The sequence below is a fragment of the Rhinatrema bivittatum genome, chromosome 11 (assembly GCF_901001135.1).
Source record: "Rhinatrema bivittatum chromosome 11, aRhiBiv1.1, whole genome shotgun sequence".
NCBI classification, from domain to species: Eukaryota; Metazoa; Chordata; class Amphibia; order Gymnophiona; family Rhinatrematidae; genus Rhinatrema; species Rhinatrema bivittatum.
Genome location: NC_042625.1, coordinates 86,245,791 through 86,262,265, shown reverse-complemented (window position 1 = coordinate 86,262,265; position 16,475 = coordinate 86,245,791). Strand labels below are relative to the sequence as shown.

Below are 16,475 nucleotides of genomic sequence, written 5' to 3'. Positions count from 1 at the left end.
GCAGGACCCCAGAGGCTCAATGCGTGGATGAGACTTTTAGATTTGTTAGGAGCTGGACATCATTTGGGGGAAGTGGAAGGCCTTTTCCAAAAGGAACCAGACTTACTGGTACTAACCTGAGATAGTGCAGCTTTTAAACTAGATGATGGGGGAAAGCAGACAATAATTTGATAGATATTAATAGCTGTTAATGAATACTACCTCTGTACCCGTCGTCATGTACTGATTTATAGCTGTGAATGTTATCTTTGTAAACCGCTGTGATCATTACTTGGAACGATGGTATATAAAATGTCTAAATAGCTCAGAAGCACATGGGTCAGAATAATGTATTTTTGAAGGATACTAAGAGAATAGGGAAATTAGGGCATCCCAGTAGAGAGGTTGAAATAAATGCTAAAGTGGACCAGGTGCCTTTAGGAAAAGAGCAGACAGAGCAGAAAGATTCCGAATTACCCTTGCCAACTGATAAGCAGGTTGTTAATACAAACAAAATACTCTGAAATGTCAGTATACAAATGCTAGAAGTGTAAAAAATAAGATGGGAGAGTTAGAGTGCATAGCACTGGATGAAAAGGTAGATATAATGGGCATCTCTGAGCCCTGGTGGAAGGAGGATAACCAACAGGACACTGATACCAGGGTACAAATTATATCGAAATGATAGGAATGATCACGTTGGTAGAGAGGTGGCACTATATATGAAAGAGGGCATTGAGTCAAACAGGATAAACATTCTGCAGGAAACAAAATGCAATGTTGAATCCTTATGGATAGAAATTCCAGGAGAAAAGGGGAATAAAATAGCAGTGTGGGTGTTATTACCTGGCCATAATGAACAGACAATGAAATGCTAAAAGAAATCAGGGAAGCTAACAAAATCAGCAGCACAGTAATAATGGGTGATTTCAGTTACCCCAATATTGACTGGGTGAATGTTACACCAGGACGTTCTAGAGAAGAAAGGTTCCTAGATGAAATAAATTACTGCTTCATGGAGCAGCTGGTACAAGAACCAACAAGAGGGGAAACTATTTTAGACCTAGTCCTTGGTGGAAAACATGATTTGCTGCAAGAGGTAACAGTATTGGAGCCACTTGGCAATAGTGATCACAACATGATCAAATTTGACTTTATAAATGGAGGGAGGACACTAAAGAAGTCTACTTGCCACAGCATTTAACTTTCAAAAGGTGACTATAATAACATGAGGAAAATAGGAAAAAGCTTTAAAGGCGCAGATACAAAAGTTAAGAGTTTACATCAGGCATGGACCTTGTTTAAAAATACCATATTGGAAGCCCAGACCAGATGTATCCCACACATTAGAAGAGGTGGAAGGAAGACTAAACAACTTCCAGCAATTTTAAAAGGTGAGGCGAGAGAGGCTATCATAGCTAAAAGAGCATAGTTTATTAAATGGAAAAGGGATCCTAATGAAGAAAACAGGAAACAGCATAAGCACTGGCAAGTCAGATGTAAAGCATTGATAAGGAAGAGAGAATGTGAAAAGAAGCTTGCCATGGAAGCAAAAACTCAAAATACTTTTACAGGCACATTCAAAGTAAAACACCTGCAAGGGAGTCAATTGGACCATTAGATGTTCAAGGGGTAAAAAGGGGCACTTAGGGATGACAAAGCCATAGCAGAGAGACTAAAATTATTTGCTTCCATCTTCACTGAAGAAGATATAGAGAGGTACCCATGCCAGAAATGATATTTCAAGGTGATGAGTCAGAAGAACTGAAAAATCTCATGGAACCTAGAAGATGTACTAGGGCAAACTGAGAAACTAAAGAGCAGCAAATCACCTGGCCCAGATGGTATACATCCCAGAGTGCTGAAAGAACTGAGAAATGAAATTGCAGATGTGCTATTGGAAATTTGTAAACTATCATTAACATTGTCCAGGGTACCTGAAGACTGAAGGACTGCCAATGTAATGCCAAATTTTAAAAAAGGGATCAAAGGGATCCAGGAAATTACAGAGTAGTCCGTGCCAGGCAAAATGATAGTTTCTATCATAAAGAACAAAACTGCTGAACATATAGATAGGCATAGTTTAATGGGACAAAGCCAACATGGATTTTGCCAAGGGGAAGTCGTGCTTCACCAATCTGCTACATTTTTTGAGATGTAAACCAACATGTGGGTAAAGGTGAGCTAGCTGATATAGTGTATTTGGATTTCCAGAAAGCATCTGACAAAGTCCCTCATGAGAGACTTCTCTAGAAATTAAAAAGTCATGGGATAGGGGGCAGTGTCCTGTTGTGGACTGCGAACTGGTTAAAAGATAGAAAACAGTAGAGCTAAATGGTAAATTTTTCCATTGGAGAAAGGTGACTAATGGAGTGCTCCAGGGATCTGTTCTGGGACCACTGCTTTTTAATATATTTATATGTTACCTGGAATTGGAAACAGGTAAGGTGATTAAATTTGCCAATGACAACAAAATTATTCAAAGTTGTTAAATCACAAGAGGATTGTGAGACATTGCAAGAAAACCTTGCAAAACTGGAAGACTGGGCATGCAAATGTCAAATGAAATTTAATGTGAACAAGTGCAAAGTGATGTACTTAGGGAAGAGTAACCCAGATTATAGCTACAAAATGCAAGGTTCCACATTAGCAGTCACCATTCAGGAAAAGGATCTAGGTGTTATTCTTGATAATATATTGAAGTCTTCTGCTCAGTGTGCGGCAGCAGCCACGAAAGCAAATAGAATGCTAGGGATTATTAGGAAAGGAATGGAGAATAAAACAGATTATGATAATGCCTCCATAATCGCTCCATGGTGTGACCTTTTCTTGAGTATTGTGTGCAGTTCTGGTCACCACATCTCAAGAAAGATATAGCAGAATTAGAAAAGGTACAGAGAAGGGTGACCGAAATGATAAAGAGGATGAAATGGCTCCCCTATGAGGAAAGGCTAAAGAGGTTAGGACTCCAGCTTGGAGAAGAGACGGCTGAGGGGAGATATGATAGAAGTCTATAAAATAATGAGTAGAATAGAACAAGTTAACGCTAATCAGTCATTTACTCTTTCGAAAAGTAGAAAGATCCTGGTTACTAGTTGAGATGTTTAAAACTAATAAGAGAAAATACTTTTTACTCAATGCTTAATTAAGCTCTGGAATTCGTTGCCAGAGGATGTGATGGACACTATTATTGTAGCTGGATTTAAAAAAAAGTTTGGACAAGTTCCTGGAGGAAGAGTCCATTAACCATTATTAAGGGAGAGTTGCAGAAATCCACTGCTTATTCTTGGGATAAGCAGTTTGGAATCTATCAGCCCCTTGGGATCCTGCCAGGTACTTGTGACCTGGCTTGGAAACAGGATATTTGGTCTGACACATCTTATGAAGTACCAATAGAGCTATTAAAATTTAAAAAAATAATTAGAATTAATCTTGGCAGATGTAACCTAACAGAGTGTACATAGGGTTGCCAGTGAAAGTCCAAAGTGTGGTTGCATCATAGCACCGAAACGCTATTAGTATCTGTAAATAATTATTTATTGCGTAAATTGGATTTTGGTGTTGCTGTGATTGCGGCAGCAATTGATTCTGTCAACCATCAGATTCTGCTTGCCAGGTTGCAGCAGTTGGGGATAGGAGGAAGAGTTTGAATCCTATCTGCAGAGTCAAAGTCAACAAGTTAGATCTGGTTCCTCTATTTCCTCTTGGATTTCTACTGATGTTGGGGTCTCAAGGATCCACTTTGTCCTATTTTTTTGTTTAATATTTACCTTTTACCACTGTGTTTTGTTTTGGATTCATTGGATAATTATTTTCATTGTTATGTGAATGATCTGCAGCTATATTTCCCAGTATCTGCAAATTTAACTAAGACTCTGGGTAATATTTCGGTTTCCCTTCAAGATATTTCTGACTGGATGAGCGAAAATGATTTGCTTTTAAATACATCAAAATCAGAGGCTTTATGGATCTCTAGTACAAGGGTCCCTATTAATCTCATGTCCCTGGATTTTAAAGGAGGAAGCATTCATTTGTTGACCAGGTCTGTAATTTGGGGTTTTACTTAGAGTCCAATTTAGATTATACCCGTGAAATGAAATCTTAACTATCGAAGGGGTATTTCAAATTGCTATTACTACAACATATTCATCCTTTTTACACCCTATGGATTTTCACACACTGGTGCAGTCTTTTATCATGACTCCTGTGGATTATTGTAACTCCCTATATGTCGGGCTGCCTAAAACTAAATTATGTGCCTTGCAGATCTTACAGAATTCGGCTGCCCGTTTGATTACAAAGACTCCAATTCAGGAGCATATATCACCTATATGGAGGCAATTGCATTGGCTGCCAGTAATGCAAAGATTAAAGTTTAAAGGTTTAAATCTAGCATATAAAGCTCTTTGAAATGATGCTCCCAAGTATGTCAGAGCTTTTCCATTCTTATATCCCTTCTAGAGTTCTGCGATCTTCTGGTTCTCTTCTTCTACAAGTCCCTGATTTTAAAGTGGAGCATTTGCAGTCTACCCATAGGTGTGCTTTGTCCATAATTGGGGCATCTCTTTCAAATTTGCTTCCCAAGAAATTATGGCTTGAACAGGATTTTAAAGCGTTGCGACAGCAGTTAAAAAGCGTTCTGTTTTGTGAGGCTTTTCCTGCATAAGATTGTAATATTTTTGATGTTTCTTTTATTGCTTATAATTTTATGTTTTCTGTAATTGATTTGTCTTGTTTTTATTGATTTTAATTCACCTAGCATAATTGTTTCATTATGGGCAAATGAAATATTTTTTAAAATAATTAAATAAATAGACAAAGTGACAATGCAGACCTTTACAGCAATATTTTTCTTCAATTGACTAGGTTTAAATGGCCCTTGTGGGAGTAAAGCACTATAACATAGTACTATATAACCCCAAGGCTATATTAAAATCAAATGCTATTTTATCAATACCCCACCACAAAAAAAATTAAAAAAAAGTTGTAGCACTTTGTTTTGCATTCTGAGCACCTTCTGATTCCTGCCTGACATATAATCAGGAAACCAGGATGAAAAGGTGTGTTGCCCCTGATGAGTTGCATCAGTTACTACCCTTAATAGAAACATGGGGTAACCTGCATGGAGCGGCAGTTACTACCCTTAATAGAAACATGGGGTAACCTGCATGGAACAGCAGTTACTACCCTTAATAGAAACATGGGGGTAACCTGCATGGAGCGGCAGTTACTACCTTGGGAAGCTTGCTGGGCAGACTAGATGGACCATTTTGGTCTTTTTCTGCCTTCATTACTATGTTACTATGTAGATGGAAGCAAGGATAAGGGGTAGTTGTCTTGGGATGGGGAGGGGCATACCAGCCCCCAGACAATGTTGTCATGGTTATTAAGCTATTTTTTCTTCACCTCCAGAGGTGAATGTGCTGCCCCTCTGTACATGAGATCACGTGCAAGCAGTGATGTCTCCCAGCCATGCTCAAGTCAGGGCTCTTAAAATAAACTGTCCTGCAGTGCCATAGTGATGCATGTCCAGGCCTGAATTTAGATAAAGGCAACTACTTAGGGTACCAGATTTTGAAGGTGCCAAATACCTGGGCCAGAAAGCAGCCTTCTTACACTTATTTTAAGGTCACACACCACTGCCACATCAAAGAGGCACCACCATGACATTCTGGCCAAACATCCACTCCCTCATTTTGCAGTCTCCAGTGGTGAAAACCCCTCGTCCAAGCTGCTAGGGGTGGAGGGAACCCTATCCTCATTCTATGGGCACCAAGATCTTAAATCCATTCCTGTGTACTGACAATGGGATCTGGTTATAAACTGCTTCAAGCACACGCGCGAGAAAGCAGGAGACAAAATGTTACACGATGCCAAATGATATCTTCTCACATCACATACAGTAGTGCAACACCTGCATGGGGGGGGTGTCACTTTGGACAAAGATCAATGCGACATAGCCTGCTAGATTTACTGCAGATTCATCATGGTTGACCCTGATCAAGTCAGAAGAGTTTTCAAGCACTTAAAAAAAAATAAAAATCTCCAGAACAAAATACAAGGGAATCTCCAATCTGTTATTTTCCACATCAACTGAATTCCCTGAAGAATTGACTGGCACCAACACCTGAAGACTCACCAGGGTCTCACCAGCTGGCATCTTTCCAAGCCTGCTTCACAGCAATTGCAGGTTTGCAAGCTCATTCAAATGTTTTTGATTCTTTTTACAGACCACCTAACTTTTGTTTTACAGTCACACTTCTATCGTGCCCAGCTAATCTTAAGTGTGCTCAGAGTCCCCTCTCTGTGCAGCAGGGTAGAGTCCCTGACTCCCAGGTGCTGTAGCCGGAGCGCACGGCACTGGGGATAGGGCCTCCTGAAGATTTGAATGACTTGAAATTAAGGCTATACAACTTTTTTTTCATTGACAGTTGGCAACCTGGCCAATGATCTTGCAAGGGGAATGAGTGAGTGAGTACAGGCAGTCTCCTCCCTGGGTGAAAAGAGCAAGCAAGAAAGAAACTAACTTCTCTGCTGGATTTATCATTACACCAGCTCCCAGGAAGCTTTGGGGCTGGAAATTTCAAAGTCCCAGCACTCCTATTGCTTAAAATGAAAAACAACAACGAGGCCCCCCCCCCCCCAAAAAAAAAAAAATTTAAAACATGCATAGATTGAAAACCTGGAAAGTTTTCCAAGTGGGGAGACTCAGTCCCAACGGTACCTTCCCAAGTCTGCACGTTTTTAAAGCGGGCTGAAGCATGAGGAAATGAGCCCCGCCGTCCCGTAGCTACCCAGGCCCCTACCTGCCACCTCCAGCGGCTCAGAGCGCCCCGGCAGCGCCTCCTCCCGCGTGGGCAGCACGGTTTTGCTGGGCATGACTGCGGCAGGGATACTCCGGCTGCGGACAAAGTCCCTTCCACCACGTGCAGGGGATTAGAGAGGCTGCAGGTCGGTTTATAGGCAGCAGGAGATGGGCGTGGCCACGGAGAACGCGATAAGCGGGGGAAAGGGCTGGAACAGGGGCCTTTTTGGCCAGGTACAGGCTTTTTCCAAAAATGCACATTCAGCTGGGTTGAAAGCACTTCTCCCTCTGTTGGTGGAGCTCCTACTTAAGATGAAGAGGAGAAGTGTGTTGATCCCAAGCGGAAAGATGCTGTTAAAGGAGGCACAACCCAGATGTTTGTTTAACTACAGGGGGGGAGGGGTTAAATAAAACAATAGGGTGGCTTTGCAATTTCTTCCAGCTCTAAACTTCACTCCCACCTGCCTGGGGATTTTTCCTCTATTTTCACATCCCCCTCCCAATTCAGACCAGTCATTGCAGCAGCCGGGGGGGGGGGGGGACACAGAAACCACGCCTCCCCTCCTAAACCTGGCATGCAAGTACCCCCCCAGGGGCTGGGAGCGCTGCCTCTGTGGCACCGGCAGCCCCAGTCAGCCTGGTGCCGGGAAGACCAGACCTGAGAATGGAGCCCAGTCAGCCACGAGGCCATCTCCACAGATGGTTTGTTAGGATTCTCTTTTACCAGAAGGAGGGTGTAGTTTTGGAAACAACTGCTTTAAAAAAAATAAGGAAGAAAGGCCTTTCGTGTATTCATTTCTATTCACTTTTTAGCGTGGTGTGGCCCTCACGGGACCTGTGCATGCCAGTCCATTGGGGACACATCCATCTATGAAGCCACACCGCAGGGGGGACAGCAGATGTCCAGGTGCTCTTATTGTGATACCCTGTTAAAAACACAAAGCAAAAACACAATAGGATCACCAAGATTTTTAAAACCAGATGCCATCTCCCTAAGCAAAGCCTTTCCATGGCTACTGATTGCAGGGCCAGTGGACAGTGAAATTCTTAACAAAACCTTTGAGGCAGTCCGAGTCTGTCAAGGTCCAGGGCAGTGCAAGTCCTCTGGCAAGAGTTTTATAGAAGTTAATATTAAATCATCTCTGGGGAGCCAGATGTCTGATGCAGTTTCAGTGGGGCCAGTGCAAGGTTATTAGGCGCCCTAGGCGAGCCTTGTGCTCACCCCCCCCCCCCCCCCCCCCGGTCCAGGCCCCGGCTCCAACCTCATTCACTCAGACAGGCCCCCTCTCTTACACACACTTAGATTCCTTGTCTCATTCACACATGCACCCTTACACAGGCTCCCACCCTCTCTCTCACAAACACTATTGATCTTTCATACACACACAATCCCTCTCACTCACACACACAGAAACTGAGGTGGCCCTTGTGGCCTGCCGATGCGAGCAGGATGGGCGCAGCTCGCAGCCCGCCGAGTGTCTACATTTCTCGGCCATGAGCAGGATGGGTGCCACTCACGGCTCGCCAAGTCTCTATTCCTCTTGGCCGAGAGTGGGAGGGGCTCTGCTCGCGGCCCCACATGGCTGCTCTTTGCCGCCCCCTAATGGCTGGCACCCTAGGCGATCGCCTAGGTTGCCTATTGAGACACGCCTGCCCTGAGTTTCAGCCTTTTGAACCTTCCCCTACCAATATTTGTGGCAACTGTCTTTAAAATCCAGTGTTTTCCCTCCCTAGGTCCCCTGCCCCCACCCAGACCCTTTCAGGATAGCAAAGAATGAGTCTGTCTCTTCCATCCTGAGTGAGGCTTAACAAACACCTGAGCCCTGCAGTGACTTCACCATTTCCAGTCAGTTGGGGTTCCCGGGAACACAGCCACGCTGCTGACCTCAGCGTCGAGCTGTCTTCTGTGCTGATCCAATGCAGAGCGCTTCCAGCTTGCCCGATCTCACGTGTGCAGGAAAGGAGTTGTAGGCTTTGGGTCGTGCATGTCATGCATGTCAACTCTCTCTTGAGAGCTTTCTCATGATGTGGGCATGTGTTGTGCCTCTGCTGGAAAGGTCTGTATAAATCCCAAGCACACCCTCTCGTCTAAGATGTGGTGCTCTGCGGACAGAGGGGGCTTCAATAAAGCTTTTTCCAGAAAAGTAGTACATGGGATGATGTTTATTTCACCTGGGACACAGCTGGACCTGTTTAGAATATAAGAACATTAAGACTTACCATTACTGGGTCAGACCAAAGGTCCATCAAGCCCAGTATCCTATTTCCAACAGTGGCCAAGCCAGGTCACAAGTACCTGGCAGGATCCCAAGGGGTAGAAAGATTCCAAGCTTCTTATCCCAAGAATAAGCAGTGGATTTCTGCAACTCCACCTTAATAATAATGTTAATGGACTTTTCCTCCAGGAACTTGCCCAAACCTTTTTTTAAATGCAGCTATACTAAAAGCTTTCACCACATCCTCTGGCAAAGAATTCCAGAGCTTAATTATGCGTTGAGTACAAAAATATTTTCTCTTATTCATTTTAAATGTATTATCTAGTAACTTCATTGTGTGTCCCCTGGTCTTTGCACTTTTCGAAAGAGTAAACCACTGGAACCACTGACTTCACGGAGGGCTTTTCCTGGCTTCTCAGATTCCACTTGAGAACCACTGGAACCACATCACGTTTACGTTCAGCCCTTTTACCTCCCGAAGGTGCCTTTGTAAAAAAAAATAAATAAAAAATCAATCAATCTAGGTTTACTAAGGCAGTAGCAAGCCCAAATCTTGTCAGCCAGTCACATTATCAAGGTAAATAAATGTCTGGTCCAGTCCTAGCCACCCGGTTTCATTCGAGGCAGATGGGATCTTCTTTCCGGAATCACATTTCCTGTTAAGATTTGATGTGACGCTTTCATCCACACAACCCAGCTAAGCCGGCAAGCTGACTCAGTATCTGCAAGCGCAGGCACGAGCACCCCTGACCTTAGCGCACGTCCAACTTTCTTAGTGGAATTTGAAGTGCAAGTCCGTGCATGAATTGGGCCAAAACTGGGCCTGGATCCACCTGATCTGCAACCGAATGGCGCCCTGCTGGTCACCCTAAATCCAGCTAGCACGAGGAGCTCCACTGTGTTTACCAGCAGTCAGGCGCTGGGGCCTCAGCTGAGCAGAAAAGCGTTTTCCTGGGTGACTGAATCTTATGCTTCTGTGCATCTGCAGCTGACAAGAAAGGGACCTTCCTGAGCGCTGGCTGCTGTCCGCCACGGCAATCACGGTGGACACCCTTGCCCTGCTGCATTGTCCTGGTCTCTTCCTGTTTCCTTTTGCACCGAGATGCTGAGAAGCAGAGCGAAGGACGTGCCCTTTCCCCAGCAGGAGCCATCCGAAAATGGTTTAAAATCAGAGGACAATAAGATGGATCTTGCTAATTGCCACCTCAGGAAAAACATGCCTTCGGTGTGTTGCACCCCAGCCCACCCTGTCCCACCCCTCACGTTGCCTGGACCAACCCTGGTCTTCCCATCAACTGCTAAACATTCAGCTTCACTCGATGATCCCAGACTGCGGAAGTCCCGTGACAATGTGGAGGCTTCATGGCTCCAAGAATGGCCTGATCCAGATTTGGAGGAAGGTTATCTGGGGCTGCATCACTAGCATCTGGAACTGTAAAGGATCTTCTGCGAGCTTGCCACAGCTCCACGAGGTCACCAAACTAGAAATTGCCACACTCAACCCCCCCAGCCCCCTGCAAAAAAAAAAAAAGAAAGAATCCTCCCACGTCAGCAGTTAAGCGCTTGTCAATTAAGGCTCCTGTTTACGGTGTGTGGATACAGCTTTTAGGGACTTTGATTTTTTTCCTCTAGCACCTTGGCCACAGTTCCCCACTAGCGATGCAAACACTTAACCCTGGAAGCGAGACAGCTTTCCACATTGCTCTTTAAATAATTAACAGAGGTGGTGGAACCTTGGCTTCAAACCCCTGGCCCTAGTTTAGGCTGGGAGGAAGGGTGGAACTTGGAAAGCCAGCGGCCAACTGGCATCTTTGGCTGTGTGACGGAGTACATGGCCCTCACCTGCTGTCATATTCATTTTATCTTAATGTAATTGAAGGTTGGTTAGAATGCCCTGCAAACTTTCAGGCCAAATCCGTAAGAATCGTGTTGAGCGCCCGCTCTCCCGACGCATGCCCAGCCACCCCTCCCGGGCGCGCGCGATTCAATATTTAAATGAAGGGTCGCGCTAATAAGGAGGCATTAGGGACAATCGCGTGTCCCCAGCGCCTCCTTATTAGCACAGAGGTGGCGGTGTCAGTGGGTTCCGACAACCAACGCTCAGTTTTATCGGCGTCGGTTTCCAAATCCGCTGACAGCCACGGGTTAGGTAAACGGATGCCGGTAAAATTGAGCATCCATTTTTATAACCTGCTGACCGGCAGGTGGACTTTTTTTCTTTTTTTTTTTTTCTTTTTGGCTCCTCCGACTTAATACCGCTAGGCTTGGCCGCAACATTTTGCTTCAGTATCCCAGGCGACTAACTAATAGCCTCATGTGATGAGCGCTATTAGTTTTCGAGGGGGCTGGCCACACGTTTTCGACGTACTAAACCCCTTACAGTATAAGGGATAATAGATGCGCGTTGAAAACGTGCAGCCAATCGCGTGCTAAACTGAATCGGTCTGGGACTATACAGCTCCCTTTTCCCTTGTTGGATACCATTTATGTAGATCCAATACGGAGATATCACAGCCTATGGGGGCTCCAGATTACCCTCAGACCGATATGGTTGTTTGTCTGATCTTGTGGGAGAATGTAAACTTCCATGGTTCCCGTCTCAGCCCGACTATCGCCTTCTCCCTCAGGTTCGCCATCCTGGACGGTGCTCTAGAAGACTCTCATTATTTCCTTGGATGTCAACACATGAAAGGCAGGTGTTAGCCAGTTTTCTCAGTAACATAAGCATTGGCCCTTTATCAAAATGATTATATGAATTTCTCATATTTGTACTGCCTCACCGTGCTACAAATTCACCTCATGAATGGTTTGCAGCTCTGTGAAATTGTAACAGTTACTGGATGACTTCCTGTCAGTCCCAGTCTCCCCCCCCCCGTTGCATGTATGGAAATGTAGTTCTGATGTCCTTAAGAAAAGCAGGAAGTACAACGCCATGCATGCAATACTGTTAAACTAAGGCCAGCTTTGTCCACACCAGGTGACAGCAAGCTGTCTAGTAACCCTAGGTGTTGATACGCATCAGCTGCAGATTTCTCTCTACAAATCAGGTCAATGAAGCAGGTTCAGACAGGTCTGGTTTTGCCCCGTTGCAAGCATGGAATTGTAGTTCTCATTTGCACATTGATTTCCCTAAGAAAATCATAACTAGCTGGGCTTTTTTCCCCTACTCCCAACTTAATTTTAGTGCAGTCTTGCAGTCAGTCCACAGCTGGGTGTCCAGGTACCAAGGCTCCTTCAGGAATCCTGACCATGACTCCCTCCAGGGGAAAGGGGGCTAGGGGTGGCTGTGAACGCTGACTCCGCAGCAAACCCCAGCCTCTGCTGACCCCAGAGAGGGGAAGACCAGAGTTGGAAACTGAACCCAGCTTCTTCCGCATGGTAGTGCACGGCACTGCGGCTGGGTCACTGGTCTGGCCTCAGCCGAGATGTGGTTTTATTGAATGGTGTCTCTTTAAGAAATGCCAGTTTATAGAAATCCTGTGTGCTGATGCCTTTCAGATGAGGGTGAAGTCAGTCGTCAGTCTCCTTAGCATTTTCAGCCCTGGCGATTGCAGCAACATTATGTTGTACCCACAGTTTTGTTATCACTAAACCTACTACCACTAACAGTAGCAGATGGGTGAGGCCACTATTTAACAAGACATAGGTAAAAACTTACGGTGACTTTTGGTGTACTAAAAAATAAAAAAAAAACCTAAATAAACTAAAAAACTAAAACTAAAAAAACTAAAAAGTCATGGGATAGGAGGCGATGTCCTTTCGTGGATTACAAACTGGTTAAAAGACAGGAAATAGAGAGTAGGATTAAATGGTCAATTTTCACAGTGGAAAAAGGTAAACGGTGGAGTGCCTCAGGGATCTGTCCTTGGACCTGTGCTTTTCAATATATTTATAAATGATCTGGAAAGGAATACGACGAGTGAGGTAATCAAATTTGCAGATGACACAAAATTATTCAGAGTAGTTAACTCACAAGCAGATTGTGATAAATTGCAGGAAGATCTTGCGAGACTGGAAGATTGGGCATCCAAATGGCAGATGAAATTTAATGTGGACAAGTGCAAGGTGATGCATATAGGGGAAAATAACCCCTGCTGTAGTTACACGATGTTAGGTTCTATCTTAGGAGTTACCATCCAGGAAAAAGATCTAGGCGACACAGTGGATAATACATTGAAATCGTCGGTTCAGTGTGCTGCAGCAGTCAAAAAAGCAAACAGAATGTTAGGAATTATTAGGAAGGGAATGGTTAATAGAACGGAAAATGTCATAATGCCTCTGTATCGTTCCATGGTGAGACCGCACCTTGAATACTGTGTAGAATTCTGGTCGCCACATCTCAAAAAAGATATAATTGCGATGGAGAAGGTACAGAGAAGGGTGACCAAAATGATAAGGGGAATGGAATGGCTCCCCTGTGTGGAAAGGTTAAAGAAGTTAGGACTGTTCATCTCGGAGAAGAGATGGCTTAGGGGAGATATGATAGAGGTATTTAAAATCATGAGAGGCCTAGAATGAGTAATTGTGATTCGGTTATTTACTTCTTCGGATTATAGAAGGACTAGAAGGCACTCCATGAAGTTAGCAAGTAGCACATTTAAAATTAATCAGTGCAATAGGTTGCAAATACACCAAACTCTGGATTCATACAGTTTTATTATTAGCCAAACGTATTATTTTACAGTGTTGGTTGAGGGAAGATCCCCCTAATATTATACAATTAAGGATAAGGAACAATATACATACAATGTGCATAAATGAGAAATATATGGAGAAGCTTGATTTATTGAAATGCAGACGAACGTTGTTGTTGATCTGGGAATCATACTTACAATCTCTATCCCCCTATGTCAGAAGTTTGGGACTTAATGATTATACTGTTCCCTCTGGTAATTTATAACTCATTTATAACTGTTTGATAGGCTCACAGGGTTATAGGGTGGGGGAGGGGGAGGGGGTGGATTGCTCGGTGGGAGATTATATTGTATCAAAGGGTAGTGACCTGGAGAAGAATCACCCAGGCACTACTAAGAGTTTGCTTTGGATATTGTACATTGTTTTTAATTCAATAAAAAGATTTAAATATAAAATTAATCAGAGAAAGTTCTTTTTCACTCAACGCACAATTAAGCTCTGGAAGTTATTGCCAGAAGATGTGGTTAGAGCGGTTAGTGTGGCTGGGTTTAAAAAAGGTTTGGATAAGTTCTTGCTATTAATCAAGCTGCCTTGGGGAATAGCCATTGCTATTAATTGCATCAGTAGCATGGGATCTACTTAGTGATTGGGTACTTGCCAGGTACTTGTGACTTGGATTGGCCTCTGTTGGAAACAGGATGCTGGGCTTGAGGGACCCTTGGTCTGACCCAGCGCACATTTTCCTTCCTCACGCCCTAGAAGAAAAAAAAAAGAGTTAACTTCCCATGCAGTAAGCTAATGCACCAAGAATTTCTGTTTTTAAAGCAGGCTAACCTCAGCACGTGTGCTGAAAGACATTGCTTAGCCAGTATAAAACACGACGTGCGCGCAAAACACGTTCTCTGCGCATGAAACATGATTTGCCCATCCGGTGTGCCGTAGTACATCAGACATGACTTAGACAAGTCGCCCCCCTGCCCCATTATCCCACCAGCAAAGCGACAGAGAGGGCACCTTGGGCCTCCCCCCCCCACACCTGCTGAAGGTGGGGGGATGGTAAGTTACTGAGGAGGTGAAACGTTGATGACAAGGTTTACATGTGTGAGCCCCATCTGTGAGGGCCTGGGTTTCTTGCATGGCTCAAACCACCCAAAGATTAGGCTACAATTCGGGAAGGCCGTGAAAACGATGCTTGGAGCTGAGAAAAGGGAGGAGAGAGAGAAAGAAAGGAAGGAAAAATAAAGCCAAGGAGGACGCTCCTCCTGCTCGTCCACAGCAGCGGAAGGCACCTGAAGCTCATTTCATTCTCAAAGAATATTAAAATGGCAGAAAAGGCGAGCAAGGGGCTTCTCCGTGGGGGGTCTCGCCTGCAGAAGGCGGTATCATTACAGGGGCCGGCGACGCAAAATTACAGCGGGGGAGAAAATTGCAGGGCAAAGTGGGAGGTGGGAAAGGGAAGCTTAATTTAAAGAGATTATTACAGCTGAGAATGAATTAAAATTCGAATGCAAGCAATTTGGGTCAGACACAATGTGTCTAGGGAGAGCATACAGAGAGGGGCTGTGCGCGGCTTCTGCCTGGCTCAGCCATGGGCTCGCTTTATTGGTTTCAGGGGGAGGGGGTGACCAGGGAAGGAGCCCGATGGCTTTCGTAGTTTCTGAGATCCTTTGAAGCTCTCTGTTTTTCTGTTTTTTTTGGGGGGGGGAGTTTGTTTTGGGGTTGGGTTTTTTTTTTTGGGGGGGGGGGTTGTTTTAATTTTTTGCATTTGTGATTTTTTTTTCTGCCTGAGAAAATATTGTTGGCTCACAGCTCCAGGGCTCACAGCTCCAGGCCTTCCGGGCCCCCTAACAGCTCTGATTTTGAGGGTAACCACAAGGAGTGTTTGGGAGATATCGTACATGCATATGTTGGCTGCTCTTGGGGCGATGAGGACCAGAGGATTTTCTTTGTGGCCTGGCAGTTTTCTCCTGGAGATTCCAGCTCAGTTGGCTTTAGTGCCTAGAGAAGTAATTTGCCTCTACCTGGAGTTTTCCTCCTCTCTGACCCCAGGCACCACAGCTATAGTCCGTGGGCATGCCCTCTTCCTTGAGTCTGTTTAGTAGGTGTCGCAGTCGAGCAATGATGGGGACGTTCTTATCCTGGGAGCTGGGAGCGCTGCCTCCGGGTCATACACGGCCCCACCCAGCAGAAGATGGGCTCGGGATTCAAAACCCGGATCTCCTGTATGAGCACCTCCAGCACCGCCACCGAGCTACCAGGCCAGCCCATCGGCCAGGGTTGAGAATCGCTGCCCACTCTAGCTTGCAAACCCCAAGAGCATTGTTATACCTTATGATAAGGTGCAAACACCACAGCATTGCCATATGAACACCAGGGAGTAGCATGCCAAAATCCTCAGCATTACCATGAGGAGACTTGCAGTGACGGAAAGCAAATGCTGGTGCCCAGAAATCAGAGGCGTGGCACAGACCAATATAATCCCCTGCTCCAACATGAAAGGTACTTTCAGGGTGCAGACACTATAGCTGGATAGATGCACTGAGCATGTGCTCTGATTGAAGCCACTTGGTCCGGTAGGCCAAAGCTGGCGCAGTGCTGTCAGTTAAAGTCATTCAAAGGCGCCTGGATGCCCATCTCATAGCCATTAACCTCTTCCTGTGCATTTCTTTAATTTCAGTTGACATGCAGCCTTTGGAGTATTTAAGAACAATGCTCCCTGCCCTTGTTAGTGTCTCCCCTTCCTCCCAACATCCACACCCCCCTTCCCCTGACCTACTTACCCCTTCCTTGCTCTGATTTTCACACATAGATTGGATTTGGGGCAAAAATTTAATTTCTTA

At 44.8% G+C, this 16,475-nt stretch overlaps 1 protein-coding gene across 2 annotated transcripts in view; it reads right to left on the bottom strand.

The window, feature by feature from the left end:
• Nucleotides 1–6,932, bottom strand: part of LOC115073178 (mitochondrial peptide methionine sulfoxide reductase-like) — a 44,963-nt gene extending 38,031 nt beyond the window's left edge. Inside the window, exon 1 of one of the 2 annotated variants that reach the window (XM_029571408.1) lies at nt 6,786–6,932. In XM_029571408.1, coding sequence (XP_029427268.1) covers nt 6,786–6,858 — 73 coding nt within the window. In that variant the 5' untranslated portion in view covers nt 6,859–6,932. The remainder of the gene's footprint in view (nt 1–6,785) is intronic. The other variant, XM_029571409.1, reaches the window with a different exon arrangement.
• Nucleotides 6,933–16,475: the final 9,543 nt, after the last annotated feature.